The sequence below is a fragment of the Alnus glutinosa genome, chromosome 2 (assembly GCF_958979055.1).
Source record: "Alnus glutinosa chromosome 2, dhAlnGlut1.1, whole genome shotgun sequence".
NCBI lineage: Eukaryota > Viridiplantae > Streptophyta > Magnoliopsida > Fagales > Betulaceae > Alnus > Alnus glutinosa.
In genome coordinates, this window is record NC_084887.1 from 33,693,152 (window position 1) to 33,717,247 (window position 24,096).

The following is a 24,096-nucleotide window of genomic DNA, read 5'->3' on the forward strand; positions in this document are numbered from 1 at the left end:
ATCAAGCATATAAAGAGTTAGAAACACCATGAAAGCGAGAAGTATCCTTCAGAGGTACTTGCTGCATGCCATTTGAACTTGAAGCATTAAAAACGGTACATTATGTACATGCTGCATGCTCTTTAGACAAAAACTGGTAGGAAATCTGAGTTTGAAACAAAGACAAATAGAACAAGACACGAAAGTGGGGGTTGGATGCTGCAACTGTCCCTGTTGCCATGCTGTACGTGGCCAAATGATGCTTAGTTGAGCATGTAGCTTTAGAAGAAGGCACCCATAGGCCACAGTACATGATACATCAGCTATACTTTCAAGCCATTGTCTCCGACAGACTACTACATGTCATGTGCCATTACTTTTTTTATTTGGAGATATGCTTTTGGATGGGCCCCTTTATTTATATTAAAAAATGAGAGAGAGAGAGAGAGAGAGAGAGAGAAGGTCAACAGTGATTGTTTAACTACCCCATATGGCAAGCTAAAGCCAATTACTTCCATGCTACAATAATGGTCATGTCAATTGACTCTATTTGGTTAAAGAACCACATGCTGGTGGAACATAATAAAGTTTTCTTATGATAAAAAATCCGTTAATCAGCTCTCTATGTGCAATTTTACTGGTAGATAGTTGAATCGTTGACTTCAATGGGTAAAAAATATACCTAACTCTGCTGGGAACTCTACTGGAAGCATCTAAATGAATGAATACCAGACTAGCGTGATAAAGTTTGATACTCGAGTCTCATATATTTAATTTCTAAAGCAGTTTCATCGCTATTCATTCACAAAAGATGAGCTGAAAATTCAATATGAGAGTGCGTTCGGTACGGCCATTATTTATTTATTTCTTTTTTTTTTAAGATATGGGAATCTCAATTCACTTATAACTGAACAGTACCTCAAAATATGCTGCTCCACACACAGTGGTACTGTAGCCGAGCGTAGAGGCCCAGCCAGAATCCCCATACTAATCCTGTGTCTCATCCTCAGCACCACTGTAGGAATGGAGCCTTGAAACGTGGACTTTGCCCGGGTGGCTAGCCTCAAGAGGGAGGCAGCGCCCACCAAGATTCGAACCTGGGATCAGAAGGGAGAAATGCCCTAACGTCCCAGGCTCTGACCAACTGAGTCATCCCATTGGGGTTAAAACCAAATTGTAAAAACTATATTCTTTGGGAGTGCTTTTAAAAATTTGCGATTTGAAAACGTAAAAAAATATGAGTTTTCAAATCGCACGCAATGAGGTGCGTTTTTAAAAATTGCAATTTTACCAAATGATTAACTGCGTTTTTAAAAGTCACAAACTCATATGGACTCTGAGTTCATTAATAAGGAAAAAGAAAATAAAAATTAGAGAAGGCATCTGAAATTGGCAAATACTTTTTAGGCATCTCAAGGTGTTTGCCAAACATAGCCATTCTTTCCCCATCCAGCGTGCACTGGAGGGGCTTCTTGCAATTGTAATGCCACAAAAACAGTTCATGAGAGAGATTTATGAGTAATAAGAATGCAGGGCTTTTATAACATTCATAGAAATCAGCAACAGAAATAGCAATGAAGTTGGCATTTGCAACATGCCACCAACACTCAACGTTGTGACAATTATTAGTTTACACAAACAAAAAAGTCCAATGGCCCACAAATGACCCTATTTCATGCTTGGTGACCTCCCAGCATATGACCTTTTCGAGCAGTGGCATTAAGAATCAAACTTCTCCCATGTGGAGGTTGCAAGAAGAAACAAGCTTGCACATCAAATGAATTCAATTATTTTTATACCATGTTGTGCAACCAACTTTTCTTTCATTGCTTACTCCCCAACACATTTTCATAGAACCAAGTTTCAAATTCACCATGGAATTTGTGGGACCTAATGTGGTCCTATAAATCCAACAGTGGAATTGAAAATAAGGTGTAGGAGATGTATTTATATCATTTATCTACTCGTGTATCTCATTGCCTAAAAGATTATTGACAGTGCAGGGGAAAGGTGAGCAGACCCCATTGCCTAAAAAGATTTGTACTCTGTTTTTCTTTTAGCTGAACAAAATTGATAATCTCTTTTTTGATGGGTTTTCTTTTGGTGTGCCATTTGAGTATGATGTGGAACAAAAACCCCATCATATTTCATAGGTCTGAGTCAAATTTTTATTGAGTAAATGGAATTGCCTATGATTTTGAGCAGGGTAGTCTAATTATTTGCACCAGTGCTTCTGTTCTGCAACATTGTTTGATTAAATTCCTGGCAAGGGAGTTAGACAGACAGGCCTATATGCAGTGTAATTGGTCCAGAAAGGAAAAGGATGCTGGCTACCTCATCAGTGATGCAGTAAAAACTGGTTTTAAAAGTAGCATAAACGAATTTGATTTGCCCCTTAAACTCCTCTGGAAGTTAACTGGGATGAAATAAAAGAGTAATTATTAGGCCCACCATAGATAATTGGGATCAATATACGAATGTAACCTTCATTGTCGAAGAGTTGAGAGCTATATTAATTGTTTCTCTGCCTTTAGCCAACTATCTCATGCATTTAGTTGAGTGTCACCATCAACACTTTTAAGATGGAATTGGAATGAAGGAAATATATATACATTTTAAATAGTAGAGATAATCCTTTTAACTTCTTTATTTATTTTTATTTTTTTATAGATCTTTTATATGGATAAAATATTTTACCAATTAACTATTACTAGACATCCGGATTCAAAAGAAAATTCCTACTTTGAATTTTAGCATCGGTCTTAATTGTTTGTCCGAATATGTTTCGGGTTGTCCGAGCACTTGTCGAGACAGGTACCATAAGAGTCGTCTCTCAAGGCAGGCAATTGCCAATCTTCCAAAGCAAAAAGCTATGCTCTCTTATTCCATATCCTATTCCTAGTATCCCAAAAACGTCCAAATATAGAATAAATCTTTGGCCTCAGCCCTTCAATTTACCTTCTGCCATAAAACATAAAAGATAAAAATAAAAATAAAAAATACCGCCCCTCTTATCCACATAATCTCCCTTTGCTTGCCCATAAACATAGGAGAAATCCATGTTTAGCTTCAAAATCACACGCCCCCCACTTTCCTTGTCCATCCTCAATCCCAACCTCAAAGGTCAAACACCCCCACCACAAGTTTCTCTCTCTCTCCCTCTAGCCCAGTCATCTATCTCTCTCTAAACTGAACACGGTTTTGACTCAATAGCTTTGAATTTATATTTTATATTATTATTATTATTATTGTTTTTTTTTGGGAAAACGAAGTTTATTAGATCGGACGGCGATCCACCAATGAAATAGCTCCTCACAATCTAAGAAAGAAAGAAGAGCACCAAAAAAAAAAAAAGGGGAAAAACCCAAATTTTCTCTCTCTTCCCCTGTGTCTTTCTAGCTCTCTCCGTGTGTGTGTGTGTGAAAAAACACTCTTTGATCGGTGGGAGCGAAAGCTGTTACAACCCAGGAACCCGATTCGGCTGTTTGGTTCAAATCAGTGATTGAGTCCTCAAAAGCCCGTTTGTCAATCTCCAATGCGGTCTTATAAAAGACCAGCAAGAAACAGAGTCTTGAGCGGAAAAACCCAGAGAAATAGATCTGTATTCGGTCGGAGTCATTGTGGGCGTAGGCTGGGATCTGATGGTGGGGATTTTCGGACCATTTGCGAAGGTGGGTGCATCGAGTCCTGTCGAGTCTGGTATTGGTAGGAGCGTAGTAGTGGCTTTTCGTGTGCTGGTGGGGCTGCACAGACGACGATGCAGCTTCACTTCTCGCCTAGCATGAGAAGCATCACGATCTCCAGCAGCAATGGGTTTATTGACTTGATGAAGATCAAGGTCGCAGCTCGCCACTTCTCCTATCGGACCCTCTTCCACACCATTCTGATCCTCGCTTTCTTGTTGCCCTTTGTCTTCATTCTCACTGCTGTTGTTACCCTTGAAGGTGTCAACAAGTGCTCCTCATTTGGTACTCTATTTTATCGACTTTTTATTCATTTGCATTATCAATTTTTGGGACTATTCGTTTACGTATTTGGTTTGGTTGCGTTCTATGTCATAGATCTTGGGGTGAATTGGGATTTTCTAATATGCCCATGTGGTGATTATCTGTGATATTGGTTTCTGCAGCTGAATCTGACTTTTTAAAATTGATTGGGTCGACTTGGGTTTTGGTGTAATGCCCGTGTTTTGTCATGTGAATGTGCCCAGCTGAATCTGATTGGTTTTATTAATTGATCGGATTGAAATGGGTTCTGGAGTAATGCTTATATGGTGATTATTTGTGATGTTGATTTGTGTAGCTGAATCTGAATTGTTTATTGATCAGTTTGGATTTGGTTTTTGTTCTAATGCTTATTGGTGAATTTCTGTCTAATTGAGCTCCAATGGTTTGTTAATTGGGTTGAATTTATTTAGTATTGAATTCTGTTTATTTAGTTCTGGTATGGTGTAATCGAAACTGGTTCCTCCCATAATTTGATATTGTCGGCAGTTTATGTTGGTTCATCTCTTTTCTGAGTTTCTATTATTTTTTTAGATTGAATTTTAGTATGTACTGAGAATTGATATATTTGTTCAACATGGGAATCATATTATTTGGATGACCATTGTTCTTTCATGTCTCTGAATTTATAGATTATTTATGCATTTTCAAGCATTTTGTGATCTTAATATTTGAATTAAATTGTTCATTTTGTTTTCATGAATACACTATGATTTTCTCTGTCGTATTGCTGATTGTGAATTGATTAATTAAATTAGCTCAACATATCTATTTTGAGGGTGAGCTTCAACTTTATTATTTGCTGACAGTTGACAGTAAAAATTTGGTTCTTTCATAATTCATTTTTCCAATGTTGCCTCTTTTTTAATATTTTGCAAAATATAAATTTGTCTATGTACGATGGATTATGAATACTTATGTAGTTACGTTGTGTGTGCTTTCTCTGGCATGGTTGTAGCATCCGTATGTTTAGTTAGGTCAGGGTTTTTAGAGTTTTTTCTTAATATCATAGTGTTAATGGTGGACTTTTGAATTTATTCTTGCCTTCTGTGCTTCAGATTGTTTAGGCAGGCGTTTGGGACCAAGGTTTCTTGGCAGGGTTGATGATTCAGGGGTAAGTAACTTTTTCTTGATACTGCAATTACGTAATAACTATCTGCAATGAAAATTTTCAATTGGCCTTTTAAGTCTACAATGGTTATGTTATTAACTTGTGCTGGATCCTTGTTGTGGTGGTGGTGATGATGCAGCAGAAACTGGTTAGAGAGTTTTACAACATTCTTAACCAAGTGAACACTGAGGAAATCCCACATGGTCTAAAGCTACCAGATTCATTTAGTCGACTTGTTTCTGAAATGAAGAACGACCAGTATGATGCAAGGACATTTGCTTTCATGTTAAGGGCAATGGTATGTTGCATGTGACAGAAATATATATGTGCTTAGATAGTATATTATTGTTAGGAGAGAGAGTTTTTGAAAACTAAGGTCTTTCTATATGGTCCTTTTTAATCTCACAATTTGTTTAGCTCCGTCAATTTTGAACCTTCAAAATTGTTTAAGATGTATTGATAGGGTTGAATGAAGTCCTAGTCTTTTTGCAAGTTAGACACTTTGGTTATCTAACATTTTAGGGATTCTGTTGAGAGAATATATGTTATTTGGGACAGTCTCCTCTAATTGTATTCATTTTCATAAATTATGGAGAGATTACGCTGAAGAAAAAAGGATGGAGTGAAGTTGATGAAAAGGTTCCCCTGTTCTATGCCCCCATATCATGATTATCAGGTTCTGATTTTAGTGGACATCCAAAGCATTAAAAAATAATTTCAGCGTCTTCTGTCTGAAGTAAAATTCTTTGTCTTTCCTTTCTGTATTTGACCTAGTAGCCTTATGAGTTGGCTGTAAAAAAGAATGTGTTTTTATTTGACCCTAGTAGCCTTTCTTTATTTGACCCTAGTTCCATAATTCAAATGAAAGTTAACAGGATGTGTTTTGCATACATGATCACATTGTTCTTGAGGATAAATTCCTTTCTTCTACTTTTGAATTCATGACTCAATTTCTATACTCTTGGTCAAAATAGAAAAGAAAAAAGAAAAAGAAAAGAGAGGAAGGTTACCGATCTCCTAAAACTATGATACTCTATTATTTTGCCTTCCTCCGGTCAGAAACACATCTTGATGATTTATACTCTTTTGTGGAGTTTACCATAGTAACTATTTCTGGACTTCTTGCTTTGTTTGCAGTAGATATAGGGATTAGTAAAGCTGTTATAAATAATAGGGAATAGATTTAAATTGGTTAAGGCTTTTTGACAGAATAAAGGAACCATTGGAGAGTGTTCGGGGTTTCGATGTGTCTCAAGCTATTTCACAATTTCATCATAGTTCAAGGATATCTGCCCCTATATAAACCTGAGCCTTACAAAGTTTCTGAGTAAGAAGCATAATTTCACTATTTCATGCTGAAGAAATCTTGAGTGGCTGAGGGTGAGGGTGGGGGTGGGGGGTTTTGCTTTGGTTGTTGTTTTGGGCTTTTGCGGGTCTTTGTTTCCTTTTTGTTTTCTCTTTCTAGATGTTCCTATTGTATACTTCCTGTGTACTTAGGGACGCCTCATGCTTTTAATAAAATTTGACATTACTTATCAAAAAAGAAAAGAAATCTTGAGTTCCCTCATTGGTCCTTGTCTCAAGATACTTCACAGTTTCATCACTGATCAAATGTATCTGTCACTATAGAAATCCAATGGCATAATCATTGGCTAGGTTCTTGCAACATAAATTCTGCATTACATTTTTTCTGTCATAGTATCCATCATGGCCCAGCTGAGCAAATCTCTTAGTTCTACTTAGATGCTGTTACTGTTAGCTCATTGTGGCGTTGTCTGAAATTGAGATTGCCTAATCCGCTTATAGTTTGGGCTAAGCATGAGGTAAAGTTTGATGATATGGATCTTGTAATTTTGTTGCATTGACTCTGTTGTCCTCTGAGTACAGATCTTTTACATCATATAACTGTCAACCTCTTCCATTTATCTTAATATGTAGGGCTCCTTGATAGTTGTTTATTGCTAAATCTTCAATTATCCTAAAAGCTTAAATTGATAGGAAATTGTGAATTTAATTAATATTTTAACAGCCCCTCTTGTGTGTAGACTCAAACTCTCCCTCAACAAGTGAGATTCAACACGTGAAATTTTATTGAAATAGGAAATAAATTATGAAGTCAAGATTCAAACTCAAGACTACTATTTTGATATCATAATTACCAGTTATCTCAATTTAAGCTGATGGTGAATTTAATAATTTAATTAATAGGAAAAATTACCTATTTTATCCTTGGGGTTGTAGTTGTACCAAACTGATCCTTGGGGGTACAAACGTATCATGAAGATCCCTGGGGCAAGCTATTTTTTATAAATAATCCATATCGTCTAGCCATTTGACAGAAATTAATAGACGCGCACATGAATCTACTTCATAACTAATCGTTGATTGGCACATAGCTTAATTGATTACTTGCTTCTTTAAAATTACAGCTTTACCTCCAAATTAAAAAATAATGTAAAAGAAAAAAAAAATTGAGGGGCCAACCCTCACCAGATGAGGGGTGGTAGGCTGCCCCTTTGTGAGGGGAGGGCGCCCCTCCTGTGAGGGTTGGCCGTCATCAGGTGAGGGTCATCCTTTGGCCCCGTTTGTTAACGTTTTTGTTTTCTCTTCAGAAACAACCCAAACATAAAATACTCCTAAAAGCACAAAATAATTTTCACGTTTACGTCACATCATAACATTTTTTCAAAAAAATAAAAAAAACACATCGTAAAACACATTAACAAATAGACACTTTGTGTTTTATGTTATTATTATTATTTTTAATTTGTGGTTAAAATTAATTTTATTATGGCAACAAGTGGCATGAGTCATCAGCTATGTTACGTGTTAATCGGAGAATTAGTTGTGACATGGATCCACCTGTGCATCTAATGGTTTCCATTAAACAGCTAGACAACAATGATCATTTTGGACAGAATTTTTAGTACCCAGGAATCAATTTGGTACAACTACAAACCCTGAAATCAGATAGGTAATTTTCCCTAATTAATACTTCAACATTTATCCACAACAAAGAATGCCCACAAATATGTTGCTAAAGTAAATTTTTGCCCTAGCATCACCTTGTTTAGGGGACTTATGTAGCTTCTATTATTGTGCAAAAAGAGATTTCGGAGGTACTCTTTGCACATTGCTGATCTTTATGTTTGGTTTTGGGTTTTTAAATGATTGATTTAGGTACTGAGACATGAATTTGGCGATGTAGTTTCCAGTTATAAATCTTGAATCTCTCACTCCTTATCAATGCTTGAACCAAGATAATGCAACCTAGGTGTTTTTCTTTGGTGTTGATCTCTGTTGACCTTCTATTTGCTCCAACTTAGTTTCAATTCAGTTCACATGTGGTCTTGTGCATTTATCCCATATCTCCGGGTTGAAGGTATCGTGTAAAGTTTTAACATGGCATTTGGTGGACTACCAACAATACGCAATGCGCTATTGTGTGGAAGATGATGCCTATGTGCCTTTTATGGTGTTTATGGAGAGAAATGAATGAATAACATAAGTTTTGAGGATCGGGAGAGGACACTGGAGGAGATTAAGTCCTTATTCTTTAAAACTTTGAATCTTTGGACCGTTGCTTATGTTTCTCCTTTGACAATTAGTTATAGTGATTTATTTGTTCTTTTTACTTTTTCTAGCTATATGCTTCCTCATGTTACTTGTATACTTCCTGTGTACTTAGTGGCGCCTTACACTTTTAATTATATATGTCAATTACTTATTAAAAAATAAAATGTTTTAACATGGCATTTGTACTTGCTAAAGTCCCAAGATTAGTTCTATGTTGTTAGTGAAGAACACGATATTTAACCTTTATCTTTTGGGCTCAGCCTATCGGTCCATACCCAACTCTTAAATGTGGAGATGAAATGTTGATAAAAGGTTTATTGCTCTAGGATTTTCGTTTTCCATCTCCCCTTTTATTGTTTCATGTTACTTATCTTCAGCCAAAGTTTTACAATATACATTCTTTGATGCTTATCTACGTGATTTTGTTACTTGTTAGGGATTTTTTCATAGTGTTAGTTTAGTCAGTAAAACTGTTATGAAGACCTTTTCTCTTCTCTATGGGTCTCTTTGGCTAGTAAAAACACAAGATAGTGTCTTGTGTTAGATGCATTTGAGGAAATCTGAGATCTCTTTGGTTAGAATGAATTTATCACTGTTATTATTTTACCCTGTGTTTCTTCACCTCTCCATGTTCTGAATTATCTGATTCTAAGCCAGTATAGGAAATTTAAGTTGGTTATGTCTTGAGTTCTCTATAAGCCTACGGGGTTGGCTCAAGTGGTAAGGGCATTGGTCTTGGTGGCATCCCCATCAAGTTTAAGGTTCGAATCCCTTTGGGTGCAAACAATTTTTTGTGGCCACGCCCGCCGGCAAAGCTGGAGTCTTACCCTATCTGTGTAGAGGGGGCGCTTTGCACGGGTCTTTGGTTTAACCGATGGGGGTGGGTACACGAAGTGGTCCTTCCTTGAAGGGGTTTCTCATCATTAAAATAAAATGTCCTAAGTTCTCTACCGCAAGCTTTACCCTTTTTGAGTTGATTGCTCATTTTTGCTTCTTTCTTGGTGAATGTATGATCTGCCCTTTGTCAATTCAAAGACATTTGTTAAACCAATAGAGTTTGCGCATTGCCTATTATTTGGGTTTTGGGCTTGTAGCCTGTATATCGTTTCATTTCCGATTTCCTGACTGATGGTCTGCTTTTTGGTTATGTCTTGATGAACATTATAGTCCTTTTGTCCCCTTATAAGGAGCTCAATGGATTTTGGGGCCATGCAAATATTAGATTTTTTTCATCTAGCTTAAGCCTGATGATTGATGTATTTAGATTATCCACTTCAGAGCATAGAAACTGGACTTAGATGGTTCGCTTTTGACAACTTGGTCAGATTGTTAGTAAATGTTTTTCCAGGACCAAATCTGTTTGTATTCTCCAGGAGGGCATGGTGGATAAATAGTATTATGGCTGAAGCTGCTAACATTGTCTTGGGGCCTTAGGAGGGTAAAAGGCTAGGATCGGTTTAAGCTCCCTCAACTACGCCTACCTAAAGTGGGGTGTTTTGATTCTCTGTTGTTCTTTGGGGATTTCCTTTTTACAAATGCTTTTATCTTTCTTTTTGGCTTTTTCCCTTTCCCTCACTTTTCCCCACTTCTTTGTCTTGCTTTATATATCTTTTGAGAGGAAACTTTATCTTGTCTATGTTCTTTCTTTGTTGTATATACCCTTTTAGTCTTATTAAAAACCAGTTATTCTTATTAAAAATGTGTATAGGGAAGCCTATATTTAAAAGATTACATGTTTTCATATCTTTAATTCGATTACTGAATGCCTTTTCTGGAGCTTAAAAGATATGAAATGAATTGTTTATCTTTGCTGGAGGTTAAAGATTGCAGTTGTGGTAGTAGAAGTGTTGGATGTTGTCATAAGGAGAGATAACTTTAGCACAATTTCAACTGATATTATGTTTATTTGCACAGATGGAGAAATTTGAAAGGGAGATTAGGGAGTCTAAATTTGCAGAGCTGATGAACAAACACTTCGCAGCAAGTTCCATTCCAAAAGGGATCCACTGTCTCTCTCTTCGTTTGACTGATGAATATTCCTCAAATGCCCATGCACGTAAACAATTGCCTCCTCCAGAGTTTCTCCCTTTGCTTTCAGACAACTCTTATCATCACTTTATCCTGTCAACAGATAATATTTTGGCTGCTTCAGTTGTTGTTGCTTCTACCATCCAGTCATCGCTAAAACCTGAAAAAATTGTCTTCCATGTCATCACTGACAAGAAAACGTATGCGGGTATGCACTCATGGTTTGCGTTAAACCCTGTCTCCCCAGCTATTGTTGAAGTGAAAGGCGTTCACCAGTTTGACTGGTTAACAAGAGAAAATGTTCCTGTACTTGAAGCTGTAGAGAACCAAAATGGGATCCGGAATTACTACCATGGTAATCATCTTGCAGGGGCCAATCTCAGTGACACAACTCCACGAACATTTGCTTCAAAATTGCAAGCTAGAAGTCCAAAGTATATATCCTTACTCAACCATCTCCGCATATATATACCGGAGGTAATTACATGTCACTTGAGACTGTTCTTTTCTCTTATTTGGTTTCTGGAGACCTATAATTTATGATAATGTTAGCTTATTCAAGATAAAAAGTAATAATAATAAATAATGCGAATGTTTATCATAGGGAGTTAATGCTTTGAATGGTAACTCTGACTGCCCCTAGGGTAGAAATCTGGTCCAAAATTTTCTCTCCTCCTCCCCCCCAATGGTCAAGAACTTCATCTTCTTGGATAAAAAAAGTGAGGCTGGCACCTATCAGTTTTGTGCGACCCAAATATATTTAAGGAGGCGTTGTAAAATCTAGAAGAAAATTTGATTGCTTCAGAATGATTGTTGAATTTGATTTCTTCTCTTATTTATAATAAGAGAAGAAAATTTATTTGTTCTAGGGCCTGGCCAATTTTGGTGGTGGTGGGGGGGGGGGGGGGTGTTGTATGTTGAAGTAATTTGTATCTTAAGTACTTTTTCCCTCAGCTCTATTTGAAAATAGTTTCTGACCAGGGCTCTGGCAAGCTTCATTTAAGAGATAACTGGGAGTGAATTGAAAGGCCTTTTTTTTGTCCTTGGTTTTGGGGCCCATTTTGTTCTTGGTTTGGGGGCTTTATCATAGTTGAGAAAGGGCAAGCAGTCTAAATCGCCAGGTGACCTATCAATTGTAGAAGTAGTATCTTTGGTAATCAGTGAACGCTTGGAATATAGAAAAAGATACATTACACCCCTGAGATTGACAATGGTTGTATTTAATTTTTGCTTTTGATAAAATTCACCCTCTTTCTTTCGCCTTTTGTTTTCTTTTTATTCCTAAATAAGTATGCTGATCGTGCATATGGAACAGCTCTTTCCAAACCTTCAAAAGGTGGTCTTTTTAGATGATGATATCGTGATTCAGCGTGATTTATCTCCACTTTGGGAAATTGACCTTGGGGGAAAGGTTAATGGAGCTGTTGAAACTTGTAAAGGTGAAGATGAGTGGGTAATGTCTAAGCGTTTCAGGAACTACTTCAATTTTTCCCATCCCCTCGTAGCAAAGAATTTGAACCCTGATGAATGCGCATGGGCTTATGGTATGAATATATTTGATCTTCGTGCTTGGAGGAAGACAAATATAAGAGAAACATACCATTCTTGGCTGAGAGAGGTAAATGAAGAATTCAGTTTTACCTGCAAACTTTTATACTTTTGTTTATATATATATATATACATATGTTGCATTCTCCCCTCCTGTTATGTATTTTAATTTCTGGATGATGAAGGAACTGAAAACATTGACGTTCGGAAATAGAATATAATCTATCTGCAGGAGTGTCTATGATAAATTTTTTCATCCTTATCCATTGATGGGACCCTAACCTTGTTATATGCTCCTTTTAGGCTCTGGGGTTAGTGAATAGATGGAGTTTTTTCCTGGGTGATGTTTTTGAAGATATATAATTAATATAGTTTAGGGTGCATCCTTTCACAGTCAACTTAAGTTCATAACTATTTTCTGGATTTCGCAAAAGAGGATTGATTCCTACACTACACAGGTACAAATATCATTTTTCTTCACAAAATGTCAGTTAAGTTTGTTTTGAAGTCACTTAGATGCTGAAAATTTCAAGCTTTTGACCTGTTCTATCCCCTTCATGTGGACAAATTCTAGTGGGATGACAATGTATTAATGAACTCTGATGTTTCAACATGGATCTGAATTTTATTCAAGACTGAAATTTTAAATGTTGATTGCTTTTGTGGGAGTTCATTGTTGATTGGATTTCACAGAGTTCACAATTTTACATCTTAACTGTAAGTAAATAACAGTGCGGTGCCATCATTTAACTTTTATTCTGGGTTTTCCTGTGGCAGAATCTGAAGTCAAACTTGACAATGTGGAAGCTTGGAACCTTACCACCTGCTTTGATTGCATTTAAAGGTCATGTTCACCCGATTGACCCGTCGTGGCACATGCTCGGCTTGGGCTATCAGAATAACACAAACATTGAGAGTGTCAAAAGGGCTGCAGTCATCCACTACAATGGCCAATCAAAACCGTGGTTGCAGATTGGCTTCGAGCATCTCCGACCATTTTGGACCAAGTATGTCAATTATTCCAATGATTTTATAAGTAACTGCCACATCTTGGAATCATAGTCTACCGACTAGCGGAGCTCTAAACACAGAGGGGCAGGAAAAGGCCCAAGTGATACAGGTTTAATATAAGTCTTTTGTGGATCGAAATTCTTGTCAAGATTTATTGAGAAGACAAGCAGAAAATTGGCCAGAAGGGCAAATCTTTCATGGTCCAGATTGACTGTCATCCCCGGTATTGTTGCATACAAGGACCGCCACCACTAGCACGGCATGAGATTCATTCTTTCAATCTGTAACATAGCAATCCGTCCTTTATTTTTTGGTTGAGAAAAGGATAACTATAATTGGTCTTCCATCAGGGGAGTCTTGCCTGATTTCTTAGAGCATAATATGAAATAAAGTGAAAATATCCAAAGAAGGTACTGATGTTAATTCCGTCATCTTGATTGGTGCAAGGAAGAGGAAGGCTAGGACAGATCTTCTGTGAGGCTCCCCAATTAGCCCAGGATTGTTAATTTCCCTTCTTCTTTCTTTTGACCTTTCTTGTTTTCATTTTTGTTAGTACCCATTTTTTACCCTTTCATTTGATATCATCATGGTGAATCTTAGGGTAGGTCATGAGATTGCTTTGTTACAGATCCCATTCAAAGGAAGAACTTTTTCTTAGGTTACATAATTGGTATTTGTTTATGTACGTTCACGAGAGACATTGAAATGTGCAGAAAATTCTTTTTCCGAACTTCTTGCATCTTTCTGGTCTATGATAGTTTCTAAATGTTGTCTGATATGTTGGGCATTTATTTATTGTTTGGTACCCAAGAATGTATTCATGATTTCTTTCAAAAGAAGCGATTGCAGGGGCTCATTCTTGCCCTATGTTTTCTTTTCTAGATCGCCCCTTGGCCATTTTAATGGCATACTTGAAGATCATGAGCAATGGGATATGGTCTACATGTTCAAACATCGGATTTTTACAGGCCATGACTAAATATTGGATTAATTTTACTTGGGGTTTTTTTTTTTAACAAAGTACTTCATCCACCAGAAGCCACATTTTTTACTAATTTATCTGTCGTAAATAGTAAAGGTATATTTGGAAACAAGAAGAATCTTTGATTTTATTTGTTATAGTGTTCGCGTTTTTTAAAATCTAAATTATAGTTGAATTCAGATTTTAAAAAACCGAACACCCAAACGTGCCATAATAAAAGTTTGCATTTATAAGTAATAGGTGAAAAAAATGCAACTCTCTTTGAACTACATGTTCAAGGGCGAAGGTAGAAATTAGTTTAAGGGGGTTGGTTCAACTGGTCAAAGGGCACTGATCTTTGTGGTAGTTATATATAGTCTAAGGTTCGAATCTCCTTGAGTGCAAATAATTTCTTGAGACTAGTTTGCCGGCGAAGCCAGAGTATTACCTGATCCGTGTGGAGATGACGCTTTATACGGATTCGAAGTTCACTTGACAGGGGGTGGATACACGAAGTGACTCTGCCTTATAAGGATTTCGGTTGGGCTGGATTGGGATCAAATTTTTAGGAGGTGAGGGGCACTAATAGTAAATTAATTTTTCCAAATTCTTTTGGTCCCAACACCTTATGGACAAAGTTTCCTTCTAAACTAGGTTGTCTACTAAGTTGATATATATTCTTACGTGATTCTTACGGTACATTTTTTCTAACCCAATTTAAGAAGAGTTGTGTATGGTTTTCACACCATTAATGCTATCAACTGCTCAAAGAAATATTTGGTTATTGCCAACTCACAAACGACATATTAAAATAAAAGATTCCTATTCATGGAATTTGGTGAGTTGGTGATGACAAGAAACCCATTCAGAATTACCTACTATTCTTAGAATCCCTCAACCAAATTTGGTAATTCTGATCTTTCGAGGTGCATGCAGGTTCTTATGCTTGAGACGCCTCATTTAATTGGACCCATTGGCATTTTTTTTTCTTTCTTTAATATCACTACAATTCTATCATTTTTGTCAATAATTAACTTGCATGATTAACATTAGCTTAGTGGTGTCACTTGGTTGCAACTGTCACATATATAATAGCAATTGATTGATTCTTCCAAAGCCTCAACGGAGAATCTGAATGCTTCTTGGCTTTATCAGCTGCAATATCCAATCAAACATGAAAGAACATGCACTTCCATTGCAAAATTTACAGTGCTCATGAGCAAAATGAGTGGGTGTTCTCCAATTGACAATTAGCTTAAGCGTTTGTGATAAATGATGTAACAAAGGACAAATATCAGTTTAATAGATTAGATTTAAAGAATTTTCTCCGACCCAATTTGGAGAAAGACTTGCCCCAAAAAAGAAGAAAAAAAAAAAGAGAATTTTTGTCCAAACCAAAAAAAAAGAAAAAAGAAAAAACAAAGAAATAGCATGGTTAAGCTTATGAAGGTATGACTCTGCATGAGTTACTCATTTGCATACCCTAAAGGATAAGTGCTCGTATGCAGCAGCTTATATATATATATATAGTTTTTTTTTTTTTTTTTGAGAGAGAGAGAGAGAGAGAGATTATATATGTTTAGTTGAGCATATACCTCAGTTTATTCAAGAAAATATTATTATACTATTTAATATAATATTACGCCACATTGTTATTATTAACTGTTGTAAGATGAACCCTCCATCAACTTTCTTCATATTTTTGAACGGAATGACAGTCATGTGCAAAATATCTAATTAACTATAGCAAGGTAGACTCTCCATCAACTTTTTTCATCTTTTTGGACAGAATGGCTATAATGGGTGGATCAACCACCCTCAAATTGTTATTATTATTATTTTTCTTTTTGGATTTTTTTTTTTAACCCCTCAATGGCATTTTTAAGAGTTCAAGCCGTAAAAAGTCATATGCGATACACGTGACTGGCATTCCGTCTAAAAAGATGAAAAAAAGTTGAAGAGAGGTTTAATTTACCACAGTTAGATACTTTGGGAATTGGGAGGGTCAAACGTCACTTTTTAAACATTGGACGTCAACACACAAAAAATGGCGTATACTCCCCCACGGGGAGTAAAATGTATTTCCCCTTTTATTTTAAACCAAAATTTCTTTGAATATCAATCTCCTATACTGGAATATATACATAATTTAGAATTGTTACCTTTAAAAGGATTTCTGAAGACATAGTAACCGACAAATAACAGATGCAGTCTGGTGCCTAACATTCTCTATGCAGAATTGAATCCTCAAACTCATTGAGTAATGCTAAAAACTATATTTTTATCCCACAATTATCTCATATATTGACGTGACAGTCCCAACTAATTTTTGGATTGATCTTTGTTAAAAAATAAAATAAATCAATGAATGGTTTGAACTATTACGTCAGCATTATGGGACAAAAATGTGATATATAACATTACACTTTCGGTTTAGATACATTAATCACTTAATTATTTTAAGGGAAAAAAGGCTCTAGGAATGAAATTACTTAAACCTAGATGACAGACATCGACATGCAATCTAGATAAAAATTTGAGAAAAGTACATGTACCCTCCTCTAACTATCATGCAATTTGCAATGTTCTCAAAAATTTCAATTGTTGTAATATCCTTCCAAACTATCATTAGGGTTGTAGTGTACCCCTTCTTCAAACCTTTAGCCCTTTTTTCTATGTGTTGGTGTTCTATACGACCGACATAAGACTTGGGGTATTTTTGTCGTTTTTACCGGGAGGGATACAGTGCAAACCCAAATAGTAGTTTTGAAGCGACACTGCAACAATTGAAAGTTCGAAAGACACGTTATAAATTGTATGGTGGTTAGAGAGGAGGTGCATGTACTTACCATCAAAGCTTTTGTAAAGAGTTCCATTATCTTTCATGTTAGTATGGAAGTACTCATAACCCAGATGTATCTCCAAAATGTAAAATGATCTTAGATCTTACAAGAATTCAGAGTTGCTTCAGTGATACCTTAATCAGTAGTGTTCACATTCTTAAAAAAGTCTTGAATTTTATTCTCTTTAAAGTGAGATCATGGTCGAGGCTGCATGTGGATTGTCATTGTAACGTGTCTTGCTAGAGATTAATTTCTGTCATAATTTCTCTTAGCCTCCAGAACATGATGAAATGCAATCCTAAACATTTCTCTATTACATTTGGATGAAGGTTAATTCTTTCTTAAAGTTACTTCCATGCAATGATAGCTAGGCAACGCCATGCATGCACCTAATTATATGAGATGCATCTTGGCATTGTTTAAGAGTCCGTATGGGATTGAGTTAAGAATCTTAAAAAGTGTTTTTAGTAATATTTTTATGTATTCGTCAAATCTTGAAATTTTAGATTTTATATTGCCACGTATTTAAGCAGTGTGTTACTTTTACAGTCATATCAAACTGATCTATGAGGTATCAAACATATCTTGAAGATTATTGAGGTAAGCTATATGTCCAAAATGGTCCCTACAGCCCACCCGCCATGTGATGGAAATCGTTAGAAGCACACATAAATCCACATCATAACCAATCACTAATTGAGATGTTATACCTAATGATTCAGCCTATTGTAAAATTATAAATTTAACCCCCAAATTAACAAAAGAAGAAAAGAAAAAGAAAGAGGAGATGAGCCGCTTGTCACATGGGCGATTAATCGCATCACTTAGTGAAGAACGGTCTTTCCTCGTAATGGGGCAGCTAATTGCCCTCGTATGGTGAGGAGAGGCTACTCATTGAGAGATGAGGGGCGGGCGGCCCTTTACCCTATTTTTCTAACAGTTTTTATATGTTTATATATTTTTTTAAAAAAATTGAGGGTAAATTGTAAAATCACAATAGGTTGGGTCATGAACTATGCCATATGTCAATCTATGATTGATTGTGATGTAAATTTGCATGCGCATATAACGGTTTATGATAAACAGCTACAACAAGAATTATTTTGAACAAATAACTTATCTTTGGAATCTTGAAAATTCTTTTGATACACAAAATCAATTTGTTACAAGTGCAAACACCATGAACTAAATAAGTCATTATTATAACATGTTTATCAAATTCGCATGGATGATGAGCCATAATCACGAACAAACGAGTTATACTTCATATTATATTTTATTTTATTGAGTTGATATGATAATGTGTGTAAGTATTTAAATAGGGAAGTGCTAGAATTCCCACCCCCATCCCACCCCAATCCCACCAACCCTAAGTGTAAAAAGTTGAAAACTGATTTATTAAATAAAAAAATTAAAAAACTTAGAGTTGGTGAGATAAGGGTGGGAATTCTAGCATTTTCCATTTAAATAAGTTTTAAAAAAAAAAATTGAAGACTAATGAATATGAAGTGGTATATAAATAAAATAAAAGTGTAATATATAGTATTAATTAAAAAGAATGAAATCAATGAATATTGAAAAGACTAAAAGAGAAAAAAAAAAAGTAAGGACGGCGCTTAGCCGCTTACACAGAAATAGCCCGTCCACGCGAGATTAAAAAATTGGTCTCGTTACCGTTTGTAACGTTGCAAGTTAGGAAAAGTGTCACTGTTTAAAATAAAAAGATCTCAAAAGCTGTCCATTTCCATGGCCACAAGAAGATTGGAAGAAGGCAAAGAATGGAGTCATTGACCACAGATTTAGAAGACTTTGAAAACTCCGAAACGGCCTCGTTCGTGGGAACTTGTTTGATCTCGTCCTCGGACTTTTAATATTAATATTAGAGCCCCCTCGGGCTTCTTCTTCTTCTTCTTCTTCTTCCTTCGCTTGGATTTCTAAACCAGAAGCTACTGAAAAAGAGGACGACCCTGATCAGTTTCCGAGCCAAGTAAGACGACCCATCAAGTTTTTTAGATTGTTTCTTTTGGTTTCTGATTGATTTGGAGTTGACCCAGATGAATAGTTTAGTTGATTTTAGAGATTTGTGGGTTTTTATTTTCCTGCCGAATACTAGCTGTTAGAGATTGTGCGTGTTGTGGGACATCACTGCGTTTCTTCTTGCTTTTCCTAGTGTTGTGCTTCAACCTTGGTATCGAGGTATTGGACTGAATTGTATTCTATTTTTGGATAGACCCGGCTGGATATATTTGTTGCTGATTTTCATTGCCAGAAAATGGAATTCCCATTTCAAATACGTATCCTTTTTTATTGTGTTTCTCTTTTGTATTTAGTTTTCAGTTCCAGAATGCTTTGACTTGTTTGTATACAAATCCAACTCAATCTACTGTTCTTTATTTCTTTGGTATTTCAGATTTGTAGAATATCCGAGTGAGAATTTGATGAAATCTTTATGTCCGCGAGGCAATTCAAGTTGTTCAGTGGGCTATTAATTCCTCATAGCGAACCGAATTGACGTATTGATTTGTTTGGGGAAGGCCCAAGTGAAGAAATTCTAATTGTGTCTTAGATCTTTGAAGATGGCCGGGGTACAAGATCAATTAGAGATCAAGTTTAGGTTGACTGATGGATCGGATATTGGCCCCAAAAGCTTTCCCGTTGCAACAAGTGTTGCAACCTTAAAGGAAAGTATTCTTGCTCAGTGGCCCAAAGGTTGGTTATCTTGTTTCTTTCTTGTTTTTGCGTGTTTGATTTCATTCCATAATTATCACCGTTGGCAATCTTTTAGCTTTTCATAGTTCTTCATTGTGAAACATATTGTGGCAACATTCACTAGGAAAATTGTGGTAAAGCTGTAGAGTGGGATCTGAATAGCTATTGTTATAATGATTAAGAAGCTTTGCTTTGTTTTTTGTTCCATCTGTCCGAGTTCCAGGATAGAAACGTAGGGAGATATTCAATTCTTCCATAGTGCATCAAATTGGTTTTTAATTCACAGACCATCTTTTGGAGTCGAGCTATCACAGACAATTTAGCAATCACCATATTCACGATAGACTGCTGAAGCAGTGTCCCTACGCAATATCCTACCATTGATTCTATGCTGTGTCCTCCCAAGGCAACTAAATAGAGTCACTGGAGAGCACATTATGGACTTGTCCTGAGTGCTCTGGTTGACACACAAGGGTTACTTTCAATTGCATGAAACACTATGCTGTCCTACGGGTGTCAAAAATGTAAAGTTGTATAAATATGTTGTTATGTTTACTCCTCTGTACTTACTATCATTGCATTAAAGGTGGCAATTATTGGAAATTTAGGTAGTCGGTTTCTGAGAAACTTTAGCTGCATGCATGGGGCTCTTTTTAGGGAACTTGAAGGTGGCATAATGATATGAACCAACTAGGCAACTAGCCTCATACTTAGGAAGAGAATTCTTATTAGTTATACTTTTTGATGTTCCGCCTGACATGCTCTCTCTCTCTCTCTCTCTCTCTCTAACTTTCCATGGTTTTATTGCATTTTCTTGATTTAGTGCCTTCCTCAAAAAGATTAAGCTTTATGACATAGAAATAAGAACCAATGGAAGCAGCTTTTTTATTTTTATTTATTTTTTTATTATTGAAGTTAAGTTGGTCTGAAATGCAGTGGCAGTTCCTGAAAAATGCAGGGTTCATGCCAGCTTTAGGTCTCAGATTCCATTATTTTTTATGTCTGCTCTTTCTTGGTTATTATGTGTAACAAGACCTCTTCTTTGAACTTTATTTCCATATGAGCTGGCAATTCCTTGCTATCTAATGTTGTCCAAGATATTTAAACATGATATTCTGCTTTTTTTAGAGAAAGAGAATGGTCCAAGGACAGTGAAAGACGTCAAGTTAATAAGTGCGGGGAAAATATTGGAGAACAACAGAACACTGGGGGAGTGCCAGAGCCCATTGTGTGACATCCCTGGCGGAGTTACGACCATGCATGTTGTTGTTCAACAGCCTTCTTCGGAGAAAGGTAAAGCATTCCTTAGACATTCCAAAAATAATTTCTGATCCTTAGAATGTAAGACATATATTATTCCTTTGCCTCTTAGGTTGCTTTGTTGGAGATGGAAACATATTCTGTTTTGATTCTTTTCTTTCTTTTTTTTTCTTTTTGGTTGTCACTTTTAAGTGATGGCTCCGTTCTACTGACTTCATTTTTCAATATGATCATAAATCTTTATGGTTATATTAGTTCTTGCACTTCAATTGTCGCGACTTCTTTAACCAAGGCCAATTATGTATATCCATCTACCTAACTGCTCTGGCCCTTTCCCCAACTTTAAGAGTTTATTCTGTTTTAGTGCTTCAGCCTGTTTGATAAATTGTGTATCTTCCTCTAATTGAACAGAAAAGAAAGGAGCAAACCAACCAGATCAGAACAAGTGCTTGTGTGTGATATTATGATTTGCAGTTTGAATAATGGAGGTTGGTTACATTATTATTAGGTGGGTATGGATAACTCTATTTTGTTTTTTGTTTTTGGTTGGTAAGATGATACTTACTAATATCATTCAGGCTCTTAAGTTTCCCCCCTTTTCTGGGTGTGTGTTTCTCATTTCAACTACAGGTAAAGATTGTTGGAGGTGGTAATATAATGAAAGTTGGTGGCTTGCTGAATGATGCGGAATTATGCATATTTATGATGAATCATGTTTCATTGTAGGTTAATGATTTCCTCATATGGCTGTTGCCTTCCATGCCTTTGGTATATTTTGTTCACTGTGAAATATATTGGTTATGTTATAATGAAATCACATCTCCATGGCATATTTAGTTACCTTATGCATTTGGTCCAGATATTACATTTTAAGTTTGTTTCACCTCATTAATAGTTTCAAATTATGACTTGGTATTGTAATTTCATGTTTGAGGCCATATTTTGCCCTAATGGCATGCCCTTCACCACCCCCCCCCCCCCCCCCCCCCAAAAAAAAAAAAAAGCCTTTTTCCTTACAAATATGTCGTTTGGGTGTATTTTCCCAGCTGTCTTCCTCCCAAAATTCTCTTCTGTGATTCTGTAAAGGATCCCCTTGATCCTCTGTTTGGCTTCATTCGAATGTTGGCTTAGAAAAAAAAATTACTGAAGGTCGTTTGGATGTCAGAAAGAAACTGATTTAGTACAGTGTGTTTCACCTAACAACTTTGAGGGGTGTTACAAACATACTTGTTACACACTTGTTGCTTACTTCCTCTCTCACATGGGGTGTGGTGGGCTCCATCCCATGTGAGAGGGGGAGTGTGTAACAAGTGTTTTTTTGGCATTTCCCATTAGTTTACCATCTTTTTCAGTATTTTTAAATGTGATATGTTATTTCTTAATTTATTTTCTCGGAATTTTAAAGGATGACCTCATCCTCAAATAAAACAAGTAATAAATCTTGACTCTTTGTCTGCACGATTAGGAGTGGGCAAAATATCTGACTATCAGCTATCGACCGTCACTGAACCACCATTAACCGCCTACCGCCTCTACTAAGTTCCGGTGGTCGGTTAGTCGGCATAAAAAAATCTATACTGAAGTCGGTTCGGTTCGGTTAATTAGAATAATTGTTTTTTTGTTGGTTAACCGGACCGCTACCTAACTGACCAAACCGAACCGAACCGAACTCTAACCGATTGAGCCGAAACGAAACATTAAAGATAGCGTCGTTTTGTAGTTTTCTTGAAAACAAAACGACGTTATTTCATTACAATTGAACTGAACCAAACACTAACCGACCGCATTTTAACCGATTCCACCGACTTATCCGATTTAACCGAAAATATCGAAATTAAAAGTTGTCGAAATAAAGTCGGTGAATTAACTGACTTTGATGCTAACCGAACCGAAAACACTCATAACCGAGCCGATATCCACCCCTATGCACAATTATACTATGCAAAGCTAGTACAGCCACGTGGTATGCAAAGCAGTTCTAGGAATTCTAGGTGTTGAATTTTATAGAGATTTTTGGAAGATAAAAGAAGTGGACAAAGTTTTTCTCCAAACTCGTTATTGTTCGGTTTAATATGTGTAATTTCTCTGATCTAGTTTATCAAACTAACATGTTTTAAAAATGCATGTAATTCTCATGTACAAGTAAGAATTACATGCTCCGTTAAAAATATATGTGAGAATCATTTTAATAGACCGAGTTGGAGGAGCATAGAGGAAAACTAAGGAAGGGTGCCCAGTATAAAATTTTTAATTCCACAAAATTTTCAAACACTATTTGGAGTATATGATGTCACATTATTTAAAAAAATTAAATGACGCCGCGTCCAGTAAACTGTTAAAAAAATCTTCCTTAACAAGGATTTGCAATAATGAGTTTGAATTGTGTCGTGAAAAATAAAGAAAAAAAAAAAAAAAAAAAAAAAAAACTAGAGTTCTCTACTCTTGCAATCTTAACCCTTTTTTCACAGGTGATTTTTTCGTGGGAAGTGAGGCAAACCAAACTTTGCATTAATAGTCTGCCAAGCTCAAAGAGTCCTGTTACTGTTAGGGCCACTCATTATAGCTTAAAATGACCAGTTAAATTAGAATGTGCTAATTGGTTCCTATCACAAAATACAGTGTCATTTTGAGAAACCACTAATTTTGATAGAGGGGAAAAATAATAAAAAAAATAACCTTGGTGGGATTTTGATACTCCAGATAAAATTTCACTTCAGATCAAAATGATCTCTTTTTACAATAAATTCTTGTAAGAGTCAGCTTGAGCTTGAGTTAAAAGTTGTATGAGTTAGAGTATGTTTGAAAATGCATTTTGTGATATTTTTATCGTTGGGCTATACCTGGTCACTTAATTTAAAAATTTTATAATTTAAATTCAATTTTACAATTTATTTGTTGTCACATTATAAATATTTTTTAAATTATATTTTTTAAATGATGTTACACCATAGGATAGGATATGTTCCTTGCAAATAACGAGAGAGATTAATTAATTTAGATCTTAAATCTTGGACTTTTGTGCAATATCTTCTTGGATCATGAACCAGTACATGATTTGAAAAATGC

The 24,096-nt window shown here is 36.0% G+C and overlaps 2 protein-coding genes across 5 annotated transcripts; both read left to right on the top strand.

The window, feature by feature from the left end:
- The first annotated feature begins 3,246 nt into the window (after positions 1-3,246).
- On the top strand, positions 3,247-13,987 carry LOC133859632 (probable galacturonosyltransferase 14). Of its 2 annotated transcripts, none has more exons than XM_062295101.1 (6): positions 3,247-3,947; positions 5,042-5,097; positions 5,234-5,392; positions 10,585-11,175; positions 12,014-12,316; positions 13,024-13,987. In XM_062295101.1, exons 1-6 carry the CDS (start codon positions 3,737-3,739, stop codon positions 13,306-13,308), a joined length of 1,605 nt encoding a protein of 534 aa, XP_062151085.1. In that variant the 5' UTR covers positions 3,247-3,736; the 3' UTR covers positions 13,309-13,987. The 2 variants fall into 2 exon arrangements, with proteins under 2 accessions (XP_062151085.1, XP_062151086.1); XM_062295102.1 differs by having other exon boundaries at positions 3,249-3,947; positions 5,237-5,392.
- A 4,792-nt stretch (positions 13,988-18,779) lies between these two features.
- LOC133859633 (membrane-anchored ubiquitin-fold protein 1-like) lies at positions 18,780-21,870 on the top strand. Of its 3 annotated transcripts, none has more exons than XM_062295103.1 (5): positions 18,780-19,048; positions 19,472-19,770; positions 20,899-21,063; positions 21,442-21,538; positions 21,661-21,870. In XM_062295103.1, exons 2-4 carry the CDS (start codon positions 19,638-19,640, stop codon positions 21,495-21,497), a joined length of 354 nt encoding a protein of 117 aa, XP_062151087.1. In that variant the 5' UTR covers positions 18,780-19,048; positions 19,472-19,637; the 3' UTR covers positions 21,498-21,538; positions 21,661-21,870. The 3 variants fall into 3 exon arrangements, with proteins under 3 accessions (XP_062151087.1, XP_062151089.1, XP_062151088.1); XM_062295105.1 differs by adding an exon at positions 19,175-19,257 and having other exon boundaries at positions 18,781-19,048; positions 21,442-21,870; XM_062295104.1 differs by adding an exon at positions 19,292-19,355 and having other exon boundaries at positions 18,781-19,048; positions 21,442-21,870.
- Positions 21,871-24,096: the final 2,226 nt, after the last annotated feature.

What these genes read in the sequence shown, in the direction of transcription:
- LOC133859632 (XM_062295101.1), top strand. Translation starts at nt 3,737, where the DNA reads ATGCAGCTTCACTTCTCGCCTAGCATGAGAAGCATCACGATCTCCAGC. An exon ending in GCAGGGTTGATGATTCAGGG is followed by an intron (nt 5,098 to 5,233) that starts GTAAGTAACTTT and finishes GTGATGATGCAG; the next exon opens with CAGAAACTGGTTAGAGAGTT. An exon ending in CTTTCATGTTAAGGGCAATG is followed by an intron (nt 5,393 to 10,584) that starts GTATGTTGCATG and finishes TTATTTGCACAG; the next exon opens with ATGGAGAAATTTGAAAGGGA.
- LOC133859633 (XM_062295103.1), top strand. Translation starts at nt 19,638, where the DNA reads ATGGCCGGGGTACAAGATCAATTAGAGATCAAGTTTAGGTTGACTGAT. An exon ending in TCTTGCTCAGTGGCCCAAAG is followed by an intron (nt 19,771 to 20,898) that starts GTTGGTTATCTT and finishes TGCTTTTTTTAG; the next exon opens with AGAAAGAGAATGGTCCAAGG. An exon ending in ACAGCCTTCTTCGGAGAAAG is followed by an intron (nt 21,064 to 21,441) that starts GTAAAGCATTCC and finishes CTAATTGAACAG; the next exon opens with AAAAGAAAGGAGCAAACCAA.